This window comes from Ranitomeya imitator, chromosome 3 (assembly GCF_032444005.1).
Source record: "Ranitomeya imitator isolate aRanImi1 chromosome 3, aRanImi1.pri, whole genome shotgun sequence".
NCBI classification, from domain to species: domain Eukaryota; kingdom Metazoa; phylum Chordata; class Amphibia; order Anura; family Dendrobatidae; genus Ranitomeya; species Ranitomeya imitator.
In genome coordinates, this window is record NC_091284.1 from 319,871,820 (window position 1) to 319,895,606 (window position 23,787).

General features: G+C 44.6%; 1 protein-coding gene across 3 annotated transcripts in view; it reads right to left on the reverse strand.

Annotated features, from left to right (window-relative positions):
• Nucleotides 1-23,787, reverse strand: part of MYO19 (myosin XIX) — a 411,745-nt gene that overhangs the window by 58,467 nt on the left and 329,491 nt on the right. For all 3 annotated transcript variants that reach the window (XM_069756629.1, XM_069756628.1, XM_069756627.1), the window contains one exon: nucleotides 14,291-14,434. In XM_069756629.1, coding sequence (XP_069612730.1) covers nucleotides 14,291-14,434 — 144 coding nt within the window. The remainder of the gene's footprint in view (nucleotides 1-14,290; nucleotides 14,435-23,787) is intronic.

Genomic DNA, 23,787 nt, shown 5'->3' on the forward strand with positions numbered 1-23,787 from the left:
GTGTGGGGAACATTAAGAGGGGCAGCGTGGGGGGACATTACAGACAAGGGCAGTGTGGGGGATATTTTGGAGACGTTCAGTGTAGGGGGATATTATGGAAAAGGGCAGTGTGGGGGGGGGGAGACATTATGGAGAGGTTCAGTGTACGGTGGACATTATGGAGTGGTTCAGTATGGCTACTTTCACACTTCCGTTTTCTGGGGTCCGTCGTTGTGCAGCAAAATGACGTATAGATGGACGTCATGAAAATAGGGAAAAACGTGTGCGACGGATCCAGTGTAATATAAACATAAGGATGAATGACCTCGGGGAGATCAAAACATCCAACACCGCGGAGACACCATCACGTGTTTCTCAACGCCGTGATCCAGAACACTGCCCCCTTATGGGAAATATGCAAATGCATGTAGAAAAGCCGTGGAGACACCATCACGTGTTTCTCAACGCAAGCAATAAATAGCCAGATCTTTCACCGGGAAGGAACAACCACGGGAAGTGCAGCATCCAAAAAGGAAAACCACCTATGCCAAAACATGGTATCCATCCACAGACAGCTGTTTCGGGGTATTTGCCCCTCATCAGTGTGGAGTAGGAAACTGGCTATTAGGAGCAGTGCCTAGTAAAAGGATTATAAACATAAGGATGAATGACCTTGGGGAGATCAAAACATCCAACACCGCTGAGACACCATCACGTGTTTCTCAACGCAGTGATCCAGAACACATGCATTTGCATATTTCCCATAAGGGATGGATCACTGCGTTGAGAAACACGTGATGGTGACTCCGCGGTGTTGGATGTTTTGATCTCCCTGAGGTAATTCATCCTTATGTTTATAGTCCTTTTACTAGGCACTGCCCCTAATAGCCAGTTTCCTACTCCACACTGATGAGGGGCAAATACCCCGAAACAGCTGTCTGTGGATGGATACCATGTTTTGGCAGTGGATGGGGGCAGTGTTCTGGATCACTGCGTTGAGAAACGAGTGATGGTGTCTCCGTGGCTTTTCTACATGCGGATCCAGTGTAATGACGGATCCGTCGTAGAGAAATTCCGGGAATTAAATGTCCGGGGACGAGAGAGAGAGAAGAGAGAGAGAGAAGAGCGAGAGAAGAGAGAGAGAAACTTTTTCCCAGACTTGAAAATCCTTCCGGGCATGCTCAGAAGGGAAAAACTGAATCAGTCGCTGGATTCCTGCATGTCAGCGGTCAGCGACGGATCCTGCGCCCATAGGCATCCATTGGAGACGACGACGGGCAGCGCAGGATACGTCGCTGACCGATTTTCAGACGTGCACAAAAACCGCTACAATGAACATTTTCTCTGCATGACGGACCGCTATTTTACGACGTATCCAATGCACGACAGATGAAATGGATGGCCATCCGTCACAATCCATCGCTAATACAAGTCTATGGGAAAATGCAGGATCCTGCAAATTTTTTTGCAGGATCCTGCATTCTCAAAAATCAATGGATTGTGACGGATCTGAAAAGACGGAAGTGTGAAAGTAGCCTAAGTGGGGATATTATAGAGATGCAGTGTGGGAGGGATATTTTGTGAGGGTAGTACAGTAAGGGGTAATTACTTGTTAAGGGGCAGATCATGAGAGATTTTTATTTATTATGGAACAGTATAATGATATTTTTTATTTTTAACAATCTTAAGGACATTGTGTCGGGAAGTGCTTCAGAATGCCGGAGAGGGAAGTCATGAGAGGTGAGCTCTTGGCGTGAACTTTGTCTCTTAGAAACAAAAGAGATGGGAATGATTTCAATCAGAGAAAATATCATCAATGAGTTACCTAGATATTAATGTTTATGTGTGATACTGACTGTCTCATCAGTACTGTGGTTCTGCAGTCTGACGATGGCTGGTAACAACTCTCTGCATCTCCTTACCATTGTTAAGTATATACTAGGAAGTTGCAGGCTCACATGATACAAGTGTATATGGGGCTGAATTGACGCTGGAATTGATCACTATACTAAGCTTGGTGATGTGTTATAGCACGGACTGTGGTTCTGATCATGTAGCAATCTATAAGGTGCTTCATGTCAAAACTGAAAAAACCTAGGGACTTCGTTTTGAGATTGTGACAAGGATTTGGTTGATATTCTGCTATAAAAACTCAGTGCAACTTTGGGTATGTTCACACTGATATTTTTGAGAGGAAACTCTCTAAATCTTTCTAAAAATACCGTACTCAAAATTTGGTTCTGATGACATTAACCCCTTCGACACGAAGCCGGTTTTCACCTTCCCGACCAGGCCAATATTTACAATTCTGACCACTATCAAATTATGAGGTCATAACTCTAGAACGTTTCAACGGATCCTGGTGATTCTGAGATTGTTTTCTTGTGATATATTGTACTTTATGATAGTGAGAAAATTTCTTTGATATGACTTGAGATTTATTTGTGAAAAAAATGGAAATTTGTCAAAAATTTTGAAAATTCTGCGATTTTCAAATTTATATGTCCTTAAATCAGAGTAATATCACACAAAATAGTTACCGTAATAAATAACATTTCCCACATGTCTACTTTACATCAGCACAATTTTGGAAACAATTTCTTTTTGTTAGGAAGTTTAAGGGTTAAAAATTGACCAGCGATTTCTAATTTTTACAACAAAATTTGCAAAACCATTTTTTAGGGACCACCTCACATTTAAAGTGACTTTGAGGGCCCTATATGACAGAAAATACTAAAAAAAGACACCATTATAAAAAAAAATCACCCTTTAAGGTACTCATAACCACATTCAAGAACATTATTAACCCTTCAAGTGCTTCACAGGAATTTTTGGAATGTGGAAGAAAAAAATAAAAACTTTTCTTTCGCAAACATTTTCCTTTAGACCCAATTTCTTTTTACTTTTGCAAGGGTAACAGGAGAAAATGGACCATACATTTTGTTATGCAATTGCTCCTGAGCATGCAGATACCACATATGTGGGGGAAATCTACTGTTTGGGCACATGGCAGGGATTGGAAGTTTTTGAATGTAAAATTTGCTGGCATACTTAGCAGTCGCAATGTCGCATTTGGAGAGCCCCGGATGTGCCTAAACAGTGGAAACCTCCCAAGTGACCCCATTTTGGAAACTAGACCCCCCCAAGGAATTTATATAGATGTGTGGTGAGCATTTTGACCCCCCAAGTGTTTAACTAAAGTTTAATGCTCCATGCACAATTCATTATTACCCCATAGATGCTCCATATAAAGCTGTGCCACATATAATGCTCCATACAATTCATTATTACCCCATAGATGCTCCATATAAAGCTGTGCCACATATAATGCTCCATACAATTCATTATTGCCCCATAGATGCTCCATATAAAGCTGTGCCACATATAATGCTCCATACAATTCATTATTGCCCCATAGATGCTCCATATAAAGCTGTGCCACATATAATGCTGCTGCTGCTGTAATAAAAAATGACATACTTGCCTCTCTTGCTGCCCGCAGCTCCTCAGCGTCCCGTCTCTCCGCACTGACTGTTCAGAGAGAGGGCGGCGCACACACTAATACGTCATCGCGCCCTCTGACCTCAACAGTCACAGCAAGAGGACGGGAAGACGGAGCGGCGCCCGGCGGGTGGAACGCGGACAGGTAAATATGAAATACTCACCTGCTCCGGCGCGGTCCCTGGCTCATTCTCCCGTACAGATGGTCTCCGGGCACGGCAGCTTCTTTCTCTGTAAGCGGTCACTGGTACCGCTCATTACAGGAATGAATATGCCGGTCCACCCCTATGGGAGTGGAGTCCACATTCATTACTTTAATGAGCGGTACCACGTGACCGCTGAACAGAGGAAGAGCTGCGGCACCCAAAGACCATGGGACAGGCAGGGACAGCGCCAGGAGCGCCGGGAGCAGGTGAGTATGCTACAGTCCTCTCTCCCCCTTACCCGCCAACCATAACTCGAGTACAAGCCGAGGGGGCACTTTCAGCCCAAAAATCTGGGCTGAAAATCTCGGCTTATACTCGAGTATATACGGTACTTAGTACTAGGTGTTAGTATATCACATATAAGACATTAAATGCGTAATCGTCATTTTAATTCTTATTTCATAAATCAAAAGTGCACATGCAAATAATCGACTTTGTAATCGTCCATCAAATTCAGGGCAGCGCCTGAATCCACAAATGCCATAACAGAATAGGATGAAAAAGAGCAAATCAGAGTAACGGACAAAAGAAATTTCGACTGTACCGTACCAATGGTGGCAGACCTAGCGAAACGCTTAGTGCGCTTAGGACAATCGGAGATAGCATAAGTGGAATCACCACAGTAAAAACACAGCCCATTCCGACGTCTGTGTTCTTGCCGTTCAGCTCTGGTCAAAGTCCTATCACATTGCATAGGCTCAGGTCTATGCTCAGATAATACCGCCAAATGGTGGACAGCTTTACGCTCACGCAAGCATCGATCGATCTGAATGGCCAAAGAAATAGACTCATTCAGACCAGCAGGCCTGGGAAATCCCACCATGACATCCTTAAGGGCTTCAGAGAGACCCTTTCTGAAAATTGCTGCCAGGGCACATTTATTCCACTGAGTGAGTACAGACCACTTCCTAAACTTCTGACAATATAGCTCTACCTCATCCTGACTCTGACACAGAGCCAGCAAGATTTTCTCTGCCTGATCCACTGAATTTGGTTCATCATAAAGCAATCCAAGCGCCAGAAAAAACGCATCAACATCACGGAATGCCGGATCTCCTGGCGCAAGAGAAAATGCCCAGTCTTGAGGGTTGCCACGTAACAGAAATAATGATTTTCAATTGTTGAACAGGGTCACCTGAGGAGCGAGGTTTCAAAGCAAGAAACAATTTACAATTATTTTTGAAATTCAGAAACTTAGATCTATCCCCAAAAAAACAAATCAGGAATTGGAATCCTAGGCTCTAACATCGGATTCTGAACCACAAAATCTTGAATGTTTTGTACCCTTGCAGTGAGATATCCATACAAGAGGACAGACCTTGAATGTCCATATCTACACCTGTATCCTGAACCACCCAGAGGTAAAGGGGAAAAGAGAGACAAAACACACTGCAAAGAAAAAAAAAATGGTCTCAGAACTTCTCTTATCCCTCTATTGAGATGCATTAATACTTTGGGCCACCTGTACTGTTATGACCTGGTAGTTAGGACAATAATGGACCTGGTGGTTAAGAGCACACGGAATGACCTGATAGTTACTAATAATACAGACATGGGAACTCTGCTGACCGCAATCCCTAATCCTATCACACACACTAGAAATAGCCGTGGATTGCTCCTAACGCTCCCTATGCAACTCGTCACAGCCTAAGGAACTAGCTAGCCCTAAAGATAGAAAAATAAAGCCTACCTTGCCTCAGAGAAATTCCCCAAAGGAAAAGGCAGCCCCCCACATATAATGACTGTGATTTAAGATGAAAATTACAAACACAGAGATGCAGTAGATTTAGCAAAGTGAGGCCCGACTTACTGAACAGACAGAGGATAGGAAAGGTAACTTTGCGGTCAGCACAAAAAACTACAAAAAGACCACGCAGAGGGCGCAAAATGACCGACTCACGGTGCGGAGGCGCTCCCTCTGCGTCCCAGAGCTTCCAGCAAGCAAGACAAGAATCAAAATAGCAAGCTGGACAGAAAAATAGCAAACCAGAGAAAAACAAGCAGGAACTTAGCTTCTGCTGGGAAGACAGGTCACAAGAACGATCCAGGAGCGAACTAGACCAATACTGGAACATTGACAGGTGGCATGGAGCAAAGATCTAAGTGGAGTTAAATAGAGCAGCCAGCTAACGAATTAACCTCGTCACCTGTGGAAGGAAACTCAGAAGCCGCAGCCCCACTCACAACCACCAGAGGAAGCCCATGGACAGAACCAGCCGAAGTACCATTCATGACCACAGGAGGGAGCTTGACAACAGAATTCACAACACTGTACGACAGGTAACTCGAGCCTTTTTACAGGATCTCTATCACGACCCAGGCTCTATCTGCTACTCTGTCCTCGGAGTGGCGGACATGTAACATGCAATCAGCTGTCCGCCGGTTTCTGCTGTGATACATAAAGTGCTGCACAACCTCGGTCTTCCGGCTACCGGTATCTGCACTCAGCGTGGAGGAAGCCCAGTCGCAGCTTCTCTCTCCAGCTCTTAACTCTATTGGGCTCCACTTCCCCAATCAGTCACTTTACAGACTGTTCTGTAAATCAGAAGGGTTGGAGTTTGCTAGGCGCTGTGGTTTTTACTTGGAGCCCTTGCAGTATCCTATTCCATTGAGAGGAATTGATGCTACGCCTTTGGCTAAGAATAAGCCTCAGTACTGGACCCAATTGACCATGTGCATGGCTCCTGCACATCAGGAGGATATTCGCTTTCTGGTGTTGCATAATCTGCATGATGTGGTCAGTTGGTCTTCTGCGGCTGTGGAAGCTTTTCAGGAGTTGAAGCGTCGTTTTTCTTCTGCCCCTGTGTTGTGCCAGCCAGATGTTTCGATCCCGTTTCATGTCAAGGTTGATGCGTCTGAGATTGGAGCAGGGGCTGTTTTGTCGCAAAGAAGTTCTGATGGCTCGGTGATGAAACCATGTGCCTTCTTTTCTAGAAAGTTTTCGCCTGCTGAGCGCAATTATGATGTTGGCAATCGAGAGTTGTTGGCCATGAAGTGGGCATTCGAGGATTGGCGTCATTGGCTTGAAGGAGCCAAGCATCGCGTGGTGGTCTTGACGGATCACAAGAATTTGACTTATCTCGATTCTGCCAAACGGTTGAATCCTAGACAGGCTCGTTGGTCGCTATTTTTCTCCCGTTTTGATTTTGTGGTTTCGTACCTTCCGGGCTCTAAGAATGTGAAGGCTGATGCCCTGTCAAGGAGTTTTGTGCCCGACTCTCCTGGTGTTTCTGAGCCGGCGGGTATTCTCAAAGAGGGGGTAATTTTGTCTGCCATCTCCTCTGATTTGCGGCGGGTGCTGCAAAAATTTCAGGCTGATAGACCTGACCGTTGCCCAGCGGAGAAACTGTTTGTCCCTGATAAATGGACTAGTAGAGTTATCTCTGATGTTCATTGTTCGGTGTTGGCTGGTCATCCTGGAACCTTTGGTACCAGAGATTTGGTGGCTAGATCCTTTTGGTGGCCGTCTTTGTCGCGGGATGTGCGTTCTTTTGTGCAGTCCTGTGGGACTTGTGCTCGGGCTAAGCCCTGCTGTTCTCGTGCCAGTGGGTTGCTTTTGCCCTTGCCGATCCCGAAGAGGCCCTGGACGCATATCTCTATGGATTTTATTTCGGATCTCCCTGTCTCTCAAAAGATGTCGGTCATTTGGGTGGTTTGTGATCGCTTCTCTAAGATGGTCCATTTGGTACCCTTGTCTAAATTGCCTTCCTCCTCTGATTTGGTGCCATTGTTTTTCCAGCATGTGGTTCGTTTGCATGGCATTCCGGAGAACATCGTTTCGGACAGAGGTTCCCAGTTTGTTTCGAGGTTTTGGCGATCCTTTTGTGCTAGGATGGGCATTGATTTGTCTTTTTCCTCGGCTTGCCATCCTCAGACAAATGGCCAAACCGAACGAACTAATCAGACTTTGGAAACATATCTGAGATGCTTTGTTTCTGCTGATCAGGATGATTGGGTGTCCTTTTTGCCTTTGGCTGAGTTCGCCCTTAATAATCGGGCCAGCTCGGCTACTTTGGTTTAGCCGTTTTTCTGCAATTCTGGTTTCCATCCTCGTTTCTCTTCAGGGCAGGTTGAGTCTTCGGACTGTCCTGGTGTAGATACTGTGGTGGATAGGTTGCAGCAGATTTGGACTCATGTGGTGGACAATTTGACATTGTCCCAGGAGAAGGCTCAACGTTTCGCTAACCGCCGGCGCTGTGTGGGTCCCCGACTTCGTGTTGGGGATTTGGTTTGGTTGTCGTCTCGTTATGTTCCTATGAAGGTTTCCTCTCCTAAGTTTAAGCCTCGTTTCATTGGTCCGTATAAGATTTCTGAGGTTCTCAATCCTGTGTCATTTCGTTTGACCCTTCCAGCTTCTTTTGCCATCCATAATGTATTCCATAGGTCGTTGTTGCAGGGATACGTGGCGCCTGTGGTTCCATTCGTTGATCCTCCTGCCCCGGTGTTGGTTGAGGGAGAGTTGGAGTATGTGGTGGAGAAGATTTTGGATTCTCGTATTTCGAGACGGAAACTCCAGTACCTGGTCAAGTGGAAGGGTTATGGTCAGGAAGATAATTCCTGGGTCTTTGCCTCTGATGTGCTGCCGATCTGGTTCGTGCCTTTCATTTGGCTCGTCCTGGTTGGCCTGGGGGCTCTGGTGAGGGTTCGGTGACCCCTCCTCAAGGGGGGTGGGGGTACTGTTGTGAATTCTGTTGTCAAGCTCCCTCCTGTGGTCATGAATGGTACTTCGGCTGGTTCTGTCCATGGGCTTCCTCTGGTGGTTGTGAGTGGGGCTGCGGCTTTTGAGTTTCCTTCCACAGGTGACGAGGTTAATTCGTTAGCTGGTTGCTCTAATTAACTCCACTTAGATCATTGCTCCATGCCACCTGTCAATGTTCCAGTATTGGTCTAGTTCGCTCCTGGATCGCTCTTGTGACCTGTCTTCCCAGCAGAAGCTAAGTTCCTGCTTGTTTTTCTCTGGTTTGCTATTTTTCTGTCCAGCTTGCTATTTTGATTCTTGTCTTGCTTGCTGGAAGCTCTGGGACGCAGAGGGAGCGCCTCCGCACCGTGAGTCGGTGCGGAGGGTCTTTTTGCGCCCTCTGCGTGGTCTTTTTGTAGTTTTTTGTGCTGACCGCAAAGTTACCTTTCCTATCCTCTGTCTGTTCAGTAAGTCGGGCCTCACTTTGCTAAATCTATTTCATCTCTGTGTTTGTAATTTTCATCTTTACTCACAGTCATTATATGTGGGGGGCTGCCTTTTCCTTTGGGGAATTTCTCTGAGGCAAGGTAGGCTTTATTTTTCTATCTTTAGGGCTAGCTAGTTCCTTAGGCTGTGACGAGTTGCATAGGGAGCGTTAGGAGCAATCCACGGCTATTTCTAGTGTGTGTGATAGGATTAGGGATTGCGGTCAGCAGAGTTCCCATGTCTGTATTATTAGTAACTATCAGGTCATTCCGTGTGCTCTTAACCACCAGGTCCATTGTTGTCCTAACTACCAGGTCATAACAGTACAGGTAGTGTCCTACCAACAGAGGGGACAGAGAGAAAACGTGAGGACCTTGTGTGAGGCCTAAAGCAGCAAGGGACTACAACACCACAGCGCTAGAAGGAAGGCTTCCAATCACACCTGGTTAGAGAGATTCCCAATTCGCTTCCAAGCCGGCCGGACCATACCAGCATCCGTGATCCGGTACCCTGGACTGTGGCTGCCTTAAACAAAGTAAAGAGGTAAAGAGACTGCAACCATGTGTCCTCTGTTTTCTTGCTACACCACCAGCCACCATCTTCATCTACTACACCGGGAGCACTGGGACCCTGCTTCACCTGTGGGAAGCAATACCATCCTTGCTGCAGTAACATCACCCCAGTGGTCCTCTTTAGGCCTGTCCCACACGTCCAGATAATTCCGGTAGCAGAAAAATCGGTACCGGAGTTATCCGTGTGTCCGTGTGCTCACCTGGCACATCAGTGTGGCACACGTGCGGCAGCCGTGTGCCGTCCGTGTGCCGACTGGGTCCTACACGCACCGTGCAGGAGACAGCGCTACAGTTAAGCGCTGTCCCCTGCTTTGGGTGCTGAATCCAGATATCTTTCCTTCTTCCCAGCAGCGTTCGCTGGAGAGAAGGAATGAAAAATCATTTTTTTTTTAAATTTTGTTGTTAAAATTAAGTTCCCGGTAATCTCCCCTCTCCCACCCCCTGTGCGCCCGCCTGCTGGCATTAAAATACTTACCCAGCTCCCTCGATGCTTCCATCCTCTCAGCGTCGCAGCTCTTCCTGTATGAGCAGTCACGTGGTGCCACTTATTACAGTGATGAATATGCGGCTCCACCCCTATGGAAGGTGGAGCCGCATATTCATCACTGTAATGTGCGGCACCACGTGACCGCTCATACAGGAAGAGCTGCGACGCTGAGAGGATGGAAGCATCGAGGGAGCTGGGTAAGTATTTTAATGCCAGTGAGCGAGCGGGCGGGCGCACAGGGGGTGGGAGGAGGGAAATTACCGGGAACTTTATTTTAACAAAAAAAAAAAAAAATGATTTTTCATTCCTTCTCTCCAGCGAACGCTGCTGGAGAGAGGAAATGAATGGGGCTTCAGCACCACAAGCTGGGGGGACAGCGCTTACTGTAGCGCTGTCTCCTGCACGGCACACGGACTGCACACGGACAGCAGCCGTGTGCGGTACGTGTTTTACACGGACCCATTGACTTTAATGGGTCCGTGTGATCCGTGCGTTCCCAAAAACACTGACATGTCTCCGTGTTTTTCAAACGGACACACGGTCCGTGAAAACACGCTGACATGTGCAGAGACACATTGATTTTAAGGTGTCTACATGAGTCAGTGTCTCCGGTACGTCAGGAAACTGTCACCTCACGTACCGGAGCCACTGACGTGTGAAACAGGTCTTAAGCAGCGTTGGTCACCCCTGACCGAATACCATCCCTTTAAAGGGAACCTGACACCCCCCCAGGCATTTTTAACTAAAAGAGCCACCTTGTGCAGCACTAATGCTGCATTCTGTCAAGGTGGCTCTTTTAGATTGGGTCCCTGCAAACGCTGAAATAATCACTTTTATAATGTGCCCCTCATACCTCAATATGTCAGGGGGGAATGTCTTTTCCCCCGACACAAACGCCTCCCAGCCTTCACTCAGGGCCTCCCGTGCGCTGCCTCCATTTCCTTCCTGAACGTCCCAGGCGTCTGCGCTGTAAGTTTTTTTTTCGGACATGCGCAGTTTGTGCTGCGCTTCGAACTTACAGTGCAGGCGCCGTGGATGTTCATGAAGGAAATGGAGGCAGCGCCCGGAGGCCCTGAGTGACGTCTGGGAGGCGTTTGTGTCAGGGGGGAAAAGACATACCCCCCTGACATATTGAGGTATGAGGGGCACATTATAAAAGCGATTATTTCAGCGTTTGCAGGGACCCGAACTAAAAGAGCCACCTTGACAGAATGCAGCATTAATGCTGCACAAGGTAGCTCTTTTAGTTAAAAACGGCTGGGGGGTGACAGGTTGCCTTTAAGGACCGGATCCGGTACAGAGTACCCCACGGCCCTGGTGGGCACTTCATATGCATGGAGAGCCTGTGTGTTGGTGAATTGAAAGGTGTAGTAAAATGGGGTCTCTTATGGAGGGAGGGGGGTTCTGCTGTTCTAAAACCTCAGGGGCTTTGCCAATGTGACATGGTACGCTCAATCCAGTATAGCAAAATGTGAATTCCAATATTGCACTTTTTCCCATTTGAGTTTTGCATTGTGCCTCAAAAGTAGTTTTTGAACACATATGGGGTATCGGCGTACTCAGGAGAAATTGCAAAAATATTTTGGGGTCTATTTTCTCCTGTTACCCTTGTGAAAATAAAAAAAATTGGGGCTAAAAAACATTTTTTTGGGGAAAATGTAATTTATTCTCCTATTCACTCCAATGACGTTCAGCTGTGTTTGGAGAACATTGCAAAAGCAATATTCGGCACCGATCGTAATTGGAACCGAATTTTGAAAAATTCAACTCTATTCACCGCACATCTAGTGAAGTTTCTTGAGGGGTCTAGTGTGCAAAATGGTGTCACTTTGGGGGGTTTCCACTGTTTAGGCACATCAGGGGCTCTCCAAATGCGACATTTTGCATTCAAAAAGTCAAATGATGCTCCTTCCCTTCCAAGCCCTGCTGTGTGCCCAAACAGTAATTTTCCTCCACATATTGGGAATCGGTGTATTCGGGAGAAAGTGCACAACAAATTATAGGGTGCAATTTCTTCTGTTACTCTTAAGAAAATACAAAATTTGGGGCTAAAAATATTTTTGTGGGAAAAATGTTTTTTTCTTTTATTTTCACGGCTATATGTTATAAATGTCTGTGAAAAGCACTTGGGGGCTTGGGGTGCTCACCACACATCAGGATAAGTTCCTTGAGGGGTCTAGTTTCCAAAATGGTGTCACTTGGGGAGGTTTTCCACTGTTTAGGCACATCGTGGGCTCTCCAAACGCCACATTGCGTGCACCAATTATTCCAGCAAATATAATATTCAAAAAGTCAAATGGCGCTCCTTCTCTTCCGAGCCCTGCCGTGTGCCCAATCAGAAGTTGTCCCCCACATATTTGGTATCAACATGCTCAGGAGAAATTGTACAACAAATTTTGGGGTCCACTTTTTCATGTTACTCTTGGAAAAATTAAAAAAAAATTAGGTCTAAATTAAAATTTTTGTCATAAAAAGTTAAATGTTCATTTTTTGCTTCTGCACTTCAAACATTCCTGTGAAGCACCTGAAGATTTAATAAACTTCTTGAATGTGGTTTTGAGCACCTTGAGGGATGCAGTGTTTAGAATGGTATCACTTTGGGGTATTTTCTGTCATATAGACCCCCTCAAAATCAATTCAAACATAATGTGGTCCCTAAAAAAAAAGGTTTTGTAAATTTTGTTGAAAAAATTTAAAATTAGTGTTCAACTTTTAACCCTTATAACTTCTTATAAAAAAATCTATGTTTCAAAATTGACATGTGGGAAATAACTATTTTGTTTAACACTCTGTTTTAAGGGCATAAAAATTATAAGTTTGAAATTGCAAAATTTTCACCAAATTTCCATTTTTTTCACATATAAGTGCAAGTCATTCCGAAGAAATTTTACCACTATTATAAAGTACAGTATGTCACGAAAAAACAATCTCAAAATCAGTGGGATCTTTCGAAGCATTCCAGAGTTATTACCTAATAAAGTGACACTGGTCAGAATTGTAAAATTTTGGCCTGGTCATGAAGGTGTTGGGTGTGTGTGTGCAAAGGGGTTATGTTTGTGGGTGTAATGTGAAAAAAATGTGGAAAAAGTACATGGGGTATGAATACATTTTCAAGGTACTGTATATATTGAATGTTGCCTTGATCAGTAATAGTGCTGGGGTAACCACAGATTGGATTTCAAATGTTACTATTCATATTATCTGCTGATGCATAACTTTTATCATCACACTAGGATCATCATATGTCCATGAAGGGCTGAGATGTTAGAAGCCAATGTGCCGACTCTTATATAATTTCAGAAACAGACTCAGACTTCTTCATAAATAATCAATTATTAGTAACAACAAATTTGTAAAATGGTAACATACAGGTTTTTCTCACCATCAAGTAAATAATAAGGCAACTAAGGCTAGTTTCACACTAGTGTTTGGAGGAGCTGCGGACTTCCTCTGGGAAGCCCCGCCCTCGGCTGCTAGCTCCGCCTAATTCTGCATGCGGCCGGCATGCGGCCTGCGTACCTATCTGTAACATTAGGCACGCAGGTCGTGCGGTTGTATGCGGATGCTTCCGCATGCGTCATTTTGACGATGCAGAGAAAATAAAATTGCTACAAGCTGCGTTCTACGCTGGTCGCCGCATCATCAAAACGACGCATGCGGAAGCATGCGCATAGAGCGGCACGACCTGCGTACCTAATGTTAAAGATAGGTACGTAGGCCGCATGCAGAAGTAGGCGGAGCTAGCGGCGGAGGTGCGGCCGAAGGCGGGGCTTCACAGAGGAAGTCCGCAGCCGTACGCAACGCTAATGTGAAACCGGCCTTAGAACATAATAAACTTGTTCTAAAATATTTAAATAATATAATGGGATTGGTAAAGAAAAAACTAAATTACAAAGCTTCTCCTATACTTTGCAATGTGAAACACATTCAGCACACAGATGGCACCTGGATGACATCCGTGTGCTGTACATGTTTTTCACGGACCCATAGGCTTGTATTGACGACAGTCATCTGTGTTTTGCACAGACACATGATCCATGTAAAAACAGTGACATATGCATAGCAGCAGTGGTTACAACGGGTACGTGGGTTATATGTGAAAAAAATGGATAGCACACGTACTGAAAACACGGATATGTGAAGGAGGCCTAAGGCAGTGACACGGCCTGCAAATAGCTGAACTGTGCGGGTGATGAGGGCTGTAAGCTGGTCTAAACATGGATCATCAATAGCCATGGAAAACACATTTCAGCTTTCACCCTGCAATTTTAGTATCAGTTTTTTATTTAACAATTTTACTTTTGGGAATAAAAGTTATTCTGTTAGTGTCTCCCTGAACTGGCATACACGGACTGCAGGGAATTGAGAAGTAGGAACTAACCTTAAATTTGGAAACAACTGTCACGGCTGTTATTCTGTTGTGTGCACCAACATCAACATGGTTAATAACTAGTGGAAACACCTTTTGAAGTAGTATGTCCTGTGTTTCCTGCAAAAGTTGAATAAGTTCTGGTGGAACAGGGTCCTAGATAAGAATACAAAAATTGCATATATAAAAAGGCTTCAATTAAGGTACAGGAAAATATTTCAGAGCAAATAATAACTTAACTGCTAATTTCATAGTATGTGTATTTTTGTAAAGAAACAGATCATTTTTTTTATAGAATGAAAGAAATACAGCACGTCGATAAATATAATTGCAGAAAGCGTCTTCCTGCAATAGCCCTCGCAAATCTAGGTGGAAATTTCCTGCAGTAGTATAGTAAATCAACAAAACCCAGCATTTAAATTATGTGTACCTGGCGTACTGAAGCAGCAGCTACAGGGCAAAAATGAAGTTTTATTCTACCTACAGCCACTCGCTTACAGTCATTGGTGCGGGACAATCACCACTCACTATACAATGAGCGTGACTGTAATCATCTCCCAGTACTTTGACAGCCAGCTCTGCAGAGCGTATGCAGAGTTGGCTGTCACTCTAAGTGTAGGGGATGGTTTACAACCGTGCTTACTGTTTAGTGATTGCTGACTGTAACTGCTCCTTTCACTGCTCCTATTATTAAAAGCTACTACCAAAATATGAGTGCATCAAAGCACTCACAGACCACTATAACACACAAAAAATGTAATAAAATCAATACAGTTTATTGAAAAGCCATTAAAAACAATACAAAAAAATACAAAGTGAGGATGTCAAAAAGACTCAGAAAAATTCCTGCAGCAAACAATATATACATATGTCTTATGGAAAGCATATTAATGTTCTATCAATATATATTTCTCTCCCGTCCAACAAAGGAAGCTCATCCAAAGTATCCTTTAAGGTCCTAATCTAATGTATGAAAACCCGGACAAAAAACGAGCTAAATTTGCCTAAACCTATGTGGCACAGTGACAAGTACATACAATGTAATGCTTACCCATAATAGATGCCGCTGCAGGGATGCCTATTAAAAGCTAGCAGCTGCACACAGAGTTAAACCTACATTTTCTCCCTGTTGTTGCTGCTCCAGTAAAGTCGGTACAGAGGATTTAAATGCTGTTTAACTGCAGATTACCACTATGTCCGCAGGTAAATAGCGTGTCACATACGCATGTCAAAAATAACCAGAATGGCAAAACATTAAGTGCTAACAAATGCACAAGGAAAGACATAATTACTTACCAGCAATGGGATTTTCCAGAACCAATGACCGCACAATAGATAGAGGGTATCTGGCCGTCAAGAACAGAAAACCTACAAATGAAAGGTGTGATCCATTCCTACGCATCAGTTAGATTACAGAGCATGAGTGGACACTCTTAACAGTTCTAAAACATCAACACAAAATTGCTTCCTCAAGCACTAGTGAAACCAACACCATGAAGGAAACAAGTGATCACCCATTACCATTGATGGGAGGGGATATAAGGGTGCTGTCAGGAGTTCTGGAAAATTGCATTACTGGTATGTAATTTTGTCTTTTCCCATCACCCATGACAGCATCATGGAGAGATTTACTGAGAAATGTAACTTTATGGTGGGATCACAGCCTGCAGAACCCTTTTCCGAAAAGATAGATCAGCAGAAGATCCCAAATCACCTTGCACCTTCTATAGACACTATAGGTTTGAAGACCACATCCCTACCTTACATATCTGAAAGAAATATCAGCTTTCTCTACCTGGATCTTGAAGAGTACTGGTAGATAGAACAAGGACTATCCCTTTAAAGAGGAACTCTAAAATGGTTTTGACCTGTATTTGCTCCTGGGCTTGTCAGAAATGTTCTCCAGGTCCTGCTGTAATTTGTACATGCAGTAAAAATGTAAGTTAGCCACATGACGATGCAGAATTGGACCTTGGAACAACAAATCTGGCATCTCTAATAAGACCCATGGTTCGGTGACTGATATCTTTATCCATGAAAACCAAGGCCTTCAGGATTACTCTTGTTTGATTTTACTTGGTCTTCTTCAGAGCTGTTGGGACTAACATCAAGGGCAGAAAGGCATAATCCAAACCAAACCCCTCTCTGAACAGGAAGGCATTCACTGCTTGCGAACATCCGGAATCCAGCAAACAGTATTTCCTCATCTTCCTATTTGCAAACAGATCTATGTCTGGAAGACCCCACACAGCCACGATTTGATTGAACATAGTCTCATTCAAAGATCACTCCCCTGCTTTAGCTGGGTGCGGCTCAAAAATTCTGCTCTGAAATTCTCTTTTCTTTTTATGTGCAGTGCTGTTAAAGTGTACCCGACAGCAATATTTTGCTATGTAAACTACAGACAATATCAAGTTGACACTGGTATACTGATTAAAATGATACTTTGGTTGATGAAATCAGTCTTGTGGTGGCTGTTTAATCTGTATTTGCAGTTTTCAGTTAAATGAGATTCTCATGCTCTGAGGCGGGCCTGTGGACAGGGCTTTACGTAGTGCTCTGTTTACATATGTATTTTAAGGGCTTATGACAGGCCAGTGATCCTTCAGTATTAAAGGGAATCTGTCATCCCAAAATTCGCCTATAAGCTAAGGCCACCGACATCAGGGGCTTATCTACAGCATTCTGTAATGCTGTAGATAAGTCCCCGATGTAACCTGCAAGATAAGAAAAACAGGTTATATTATACTCACCCAGGGGCGGTTCCGGTTCTGGTCCGGCGCCTCCCATCTTCATACGATGACGAACTCTTCTTTTCTTCCTGTCGCGGCTCCTGCGCAGGCGTTCTTTATCTGCCCTGTTAAGGGCAGAGCAAAGTACTGCAGTGCGCAGGTGCCAGACCTCTCTGACCTTTCCCGGTGCCAGCGCACTGCAGTACTTTGCTCTGCCCTCAACAGGGCAGATCAGTATGCCTGAGCAGGAGCTGGGGCAGGAAGAAAAGAAGAGGACGTCATCATATGAAGATGGGAGGCGCCGGACCCGCACTGAGACACCCATTGAACCCAAACCGAACCGGGACCGCCCCAGGGTGAGTATAATATAACCTGTTTTTCTTATCTTGCAGGTTACATCGGGGGCTTATCTACAGCATTACAGAATGCTATAGATAAGCCCCTGATGCCGGTGGCCACAGCTTATAGACAAATTTTGGGGTGGCAGATTCCCTTTAAATACGAGAAAGAAAAAGAGTACAAAATGTCCCAAGGATAAAATTGAATATTTATTCAAGGGTCTAAGGGGTATCGTTTCTCCTTATGGAGAGTGACATACCAACTCTGGCTTGTCAAGGTAAGGAGGCTTATTCACCGTGCAATGCTCCTCTGGGAAATATAATATGCAAATTGCCTCTTCTGAAAAAAAGAGGACTTAAACTCTATAGCGCCACCTGTTGGAAGTAGCGATCCTACAAGTCACAATCAACTCTTTAACGAGTCGTGCAATATGACTTAGGATAAAAGCCAAATTAGTATCTCAATTCGCAGACACGGTGTTTCGGGCTGTTGGCCCTCTTCAGTGCGAAGCATGAGAACCAATTTGGCTAGGTGACAGGCTCTGGACTGGGGTCTAAGGGGTATCGTTTCTCCTTATGGAGAGTGACATACCAACTCTGGCTTGTCAAGGTAAGGAGGCTTATTCGCCGTGCAATGCTCCTCTGGGAAATATAATATGCAAATTGCCTCTTCTGAAAAAAAGGGGACAAACTCTATAGCGCCGCCTGTTGGAAGTAGCGATCCTACAAGTCACAATCAACTCTTTAACGAGTCGTGCAATATGACTTATGTCACTCTCCATAAGGATGTGTATCAACTTATACTCCAGTTAATTTATTTTTGCTTTGCGTTAGGCTCTTGCACTCTGTGCACGCTAGCGTGTGGCCTCTCTTTTTTGTAAGTGGGTCATTAAGTTTACATAGCTTCCAATTGCTGAGTGTCCATAGTTGGGCTTGGTCTGTTCATCCCTTAATCACATTGAAGTAATTTTTGACACGATAAGGTTTTAATACTACAGGTTAGGCCTCTTTAACACTTCTGTCTTTCATCTCCCGTCATAATGTGTCGTTGTGTGAAAAAATCGGATCCTGCGATTTTGCCCGCAGAATACGTTTTTTTCTCATAGACTTGTATTAGCGACGGATTGTGACGGATGGCCACACGTTTCATCTGTTGTGCACTGGATCCGTCGTATAATTGATGTCCGTCGGGCAGAGAAAAGGCACAGAAGAACGTTTTTTCTGTACGTTGGAAAATCGCTCAGCGACGAATCCTGCGCTGCCCGTCGTTGGCTATAATGGAAGCCTATGGGCGCAGGATCTGTCGCTGACTGTGAAAAGCAGGAATCCAGCGACAGATGCCGTCTTTTCAAACTGAGCATGCGCGGAAGAATTTCCAGTCAGGGAAATTCTCTCTCGCTCTCTCTCTCTTTTTACTATTAGGCATAGGCAGCATCAATAGTAAAAAGATATGTAAAAAAAAAAAAAAAAATTGCAATAGTCTCACCTTTTGGCATCCCGCGCAGCGTTACTGATGCTCCCGGCAGCTGCTGTTCCCAGTAATGACTTGCGAAATGACCCGATGACGTCACGGTCTCGCGAGACCGCTACATCATCAGAGGTCATTGTAATGCAAGGCATTACTGGGAACGCCAGCTGTTGGGAGCATTGGGAGCATCGGTAACGATGCGCGGGACACCGAAAGGTGATAATATTGCGATTTTTTATTTTGTATTTTATTTTTAACATAGGTTGTGTTGTGTATGCGCTTTTGCAGCGGAAAACCGCTGCGAAGACGCATACAAAACAGGTGCACATAGCCTCGACGGGTCCGTCAGAAAAACGGGCCCAGTGCACCCGTTTTTTACAATCTGCACAGGATCCATCATTTCATCATTTAGACGGATCCTGTGCAGATTGTAAAAACGGAAGTGTGAAAGAGGCCTTAGGACTTTCCCAATTGGGTAAACCTTGGCGATGGTGGGATGGATTCTACGCTTTTTTTCATTTTTTTTTTAAGTTAAAAACAGTGTTTACTAAGTAACAATGTTATTTATTTGCACTACTATTGGTTTTAATTAGAGCAGGGTATATGTTCATTTTGTTTCTATATTAGGTTTAGTTTTACAGTTTAACAGTTTGGGCTCATACTCATCTGCGAGAAAAATGGACAAGTGCAATGTGATAAAAAATCATATTACACTGACCAATGTTAATCTGTGAGTTGTGATTTGCCACGTATATCGGATGAGACTTGCCAATGAAAGTCAACGGGTGTGCTAAAAAAAAAAAAAATGCACGGCACATGATCCATGTAAGTGCAGTCCAATTTTTACACATCCACGTCCTTTTAAAAGCCAGCAATTCAGCAGCCGAGTACAGTAAAATCACAGTGGGACCTGACAGAATAGAATAGATGGATTACATACAGTATATACATATAGAATAGATAGATATAATGATGTCAGTCACATATATGACTAGTGCAGCTTACTGTACATTTAATTAATAAATGACTTTTTCTGGAAAAAAATTTTCTTTCCAAAACAGCAGAGGGAAAGCTGATGGCTGGGGGCTGATGCTTATACCCTCGGAAGGGGGTAATACCCTTGGAGTTTTCCAGTCTAATATCAGCTCACATCTGCATACTTAGCCTTTACTAATCATTTAAATTGGGACCCCCCACCCAAAAGAAAAAAAAGAAATAGGGTCCCCTTATAATTATTAACCAGCAAAGGCTAGGCAGTGTTATGGACCTGGTGGTTAGGAGCACCCGGCACGACCCGATAGTTAAACTCACACGGGACAAGCTCTGGGATGTGGGAGCTCAGCTGACCGCAGGCCCTAATCCTATCACAACAACTAGAAATAGCCGTGGAGCGTTCCTGACTCTCCCTAGACGCCTCTTCACAGCCTAAGAGCTAGCTAGCCCTAGAGACAGAAAATAAAGCCTACCTTGCCTCAGAGAAATTCCCCAAAGGAAAAGGCAGCCCCCCACATATATTGACTGTGAGTAAAGATGAAAGTCACAAACGCAGAAATGAAACAGGTTTCAGCAAAGGGAGGGCAGACTTACTAAACAGACAGAGGATAGGAAAGGTATCTTTGCGGTCAGCACAAAAAACTACAAAAGACCACGCAGAGTGTGCAAAAAGACCTCAGCACTGACTAACGGTGCGGCGATGCCACTCTGCATCCCAGAGCTTCCAGCTAGCAAGACAAAATCATGATAACCAGCTGGACAAGGAAACAATGAACAAATAATAACCATCAGGAACTTAGCTTCTGCTGGAGAAGACAGGTCAGAAAGATCTAAGAGCGAACTGAACCAATGCAGGAACATTGACAGCTGGCATGGAGTAACGATCTGAGTGGAGTTAAATAGAGCAGCCAACCAAAGGATAAACCACGTCACCTGTGTAAGGAACCTCAGAAGCAGCAGCTTCACTCACAGCCACCAGAAAGAGTCCATGGACAGAACTCGCTGAAGTACCATTCACGACCACAGGAGGAAGTTCGACAACAGAATTCACAACAAGGCAGAGAGCTGTGGGCTGATATTAATAGACTGGGAAGGGGCCATGGATCTTGGCCCCCAGGCTAAAAACATTAGCTCTCAGCCGCCCCAGAAAAGGTACATCTATAAGATGCGCCAATTCTGGCACTTAGCCTCACTCTTCCCACTTGCTTTGAGGCGGTGGCAAGTGGAGTGATAGTTGGGGAGGTTGATGTCACCTTTGTAGTGTCCGGTGACATCAAGCCCAGAGGTTAGAGACGGAGAGGCATCTATAAGACGTCCCCATTACTACCCATAGTGATATTGCATAAAAACACACACACACACACACAGAATAAAGTTCTTTAATAGAAATAATGACAAAGACTCCTTTAACCCCTTTCTGACCTCAGACGGGATAGTATGTCCAAGGTCAGATCCCCTGCTTTGATGAGGCCCCAGTGAGTGCAAAGGTATCCAGCAGTGGTTGCAATTGTGGCTCAGTCTGCTGCTGTCTGTCTCCACTGCCTAAAAATGTGGGTGAAGTCTGGAGGAGCAGCTGGTGGGGTGCAGCCTGTAAGCCGCCCAGCTCACCCAGAATACATGCATGCTGCACAAAACCTGCACCAGTGGGGTAGGAAGAAAGAAGCTTAACCCCTTCCCATCTGTATGAATGTTATTGCTAAACCTTAAAGATAACAATCCGACCCGCATAAATGGGGTTAACCAGATGCCAGGAGGAAGGGGAGCTGCTGCCATGGATAAATCTGAGCTGTGGGCTGTAGGTTGGGGTCCCGTGGCCCCAGGCTGGTGACTGGAGGGACTCTGCCCAGTGCTGGCATGTGGGTGATTTCTGCTCCGGAGTCTCAGCTTCTCTCCTCCACATCACACTGTGCAGGCACAGCAACATTGGTTGTGTCTGTCCAGGTCCCAGCAGCTGCCACTGCTCCCACCAAAGACATGGCATCACTTAACCCTTCACCTGCAGCCACCAGCAACAAATCCACATTATTCCTTGATTAAATCAGGTTCCAACCCAATAGAGGAGCAGACATTTCCTGCTGCCATTAGGGTCCGGGAGGGGGTGACATTGGCTGCCCTGCTACTCTGTAGTGGGGGGTGACAAGTGTAACATGGGGTAACGATGACAGAGAAATGCACAGGATAATAGTGAGAGCGACAGAGGGCAGTGTATGGTATGGAGCAGTCACGGGTGGGCTGCAGGATCCCCCCATACTGTACATGACTGCTCGGGACAGGGAGGCGTTTAATGAGGTTCTAATGACGGGGCACTAATTGGGTCATTAGGGTTTGTGGAAAGGATTCAGCATCAGGTCCCTCATTAATGCCCGAGCCGCCTGTTACTTTGTAGCACAGATCTGTTGGGGCCACAAAACCAAACAACGTTGTTTATGTAGAAAAGTCTTTGTTTCATAGAAAAACTCAAAACAGAAAAGCACCTCTCCTGTATATATACACTGCACAGCACCTTTCCTCCTGTATATATACACTGCACAGCACCTCTCCTGTATATATACACTGCACAGCACCTTTCCTCCTGTATATATACACTGCAGAATCTACAATAGCTGTCACTCATGTAAGAAGTGAAATCTGGCATTGTACTATACATTTCTCTGCCGTATCTGTGCATCATAAATCGGGGTATGTGTTAAAGGGGGGGGGGGCCCACTGAGACTCTTTCGCCCGGGGCCCTCGAAAACCTGGAGCCGGCCCTGATCTGCACCAAGATGGTATCATTAAAAATGACAGCTCGGCATGAAAAAATAAGCCCTCAACTGACCCGAGATCACAAAAAAAGGAGACGCTACGGGTATCGGAAATTCGCACAATTTTTTTTTTTATTTTAGTAAAGTTTGGAATTTCTTTTTACCACTTAGATAAAAAATGAACCTATACATGTTTGGGGTCTATGAACTCGTAATGACCTGGAGAATCAAAAAGGCAGGTAAGAATTTAGTGAACCTAGCAAAAAAGCCACAAAAAAATAGTGTGGGATTGCACTTTTTTTTGCAATTTCACCGCACTTGGAATTTTTCTCCCGTTTTCTAGTACATGGCATGTTAAAACCATTGATGATGTTCAAAAGTACAACTTGTCCCACAAAAAATAAGCCCTCACATGGCCATATTGATGGAAAAATAAAAAAAAGTTATGGATCTGGGAAGGAGGGGAGAGAAAAACAAAAAGACGAAAATACCCCGGGTCATGAAGGGGTTAATTGATCTAAATTTAACCATACTCACATCATTACCCATTCCACTGAAGCCAATATCCCCTGTGAGAGAATTAAAATAATAAACAATCATATTCCTCACCTGTCCACTGAGAAGATAATACATTTGTCCCTCTACGGGTCTAGCTCTGCTATATATCTAGATGGCAGGCTGCATTGTTGCATGATATGACTATACAGCCTGCTATCCAACAGACACACTGTGTGCTACGGCTGTTCAGTGAACTCGTATCACCTGACTGACGTCACCGTGAGAAAGTTCTCATGCTCGAATTGCCGTCAGAAAGGTCCTGGAAGTTCACAGCCAATAAACTCAAGTTTCCCACTGCGCTCGCTCTGTGTCAGTTAGGTGAAGTGAATTCATTGTCTGTGAACTTCCAGGTCTTTTCTAACGGCAACTCTTTCGGAGGCTAGGTGTGAAAAATCGAACTGTACTCGCATGAAAATCGCATGACACTAATCTTACTTTTCTGGACTGAAATCGGCAATTTTGTTTATTTTTTCGGTGATTGGCACTAGCCCTTAAAGTGAACCAGTAAGCATAATTGTGCTCAGTAACCTACAGACTCTGTCAGTCAACTGAAAATGATAGCACGAGCATACAGAGGGTGAAAAAAATGCAGTCTACAAGTCATATAATGGAAAGAAAGAGTGTCGTTGTTCATATAATAGCTTATACTTAATAGGCACAAGGAACGATTTGTAGA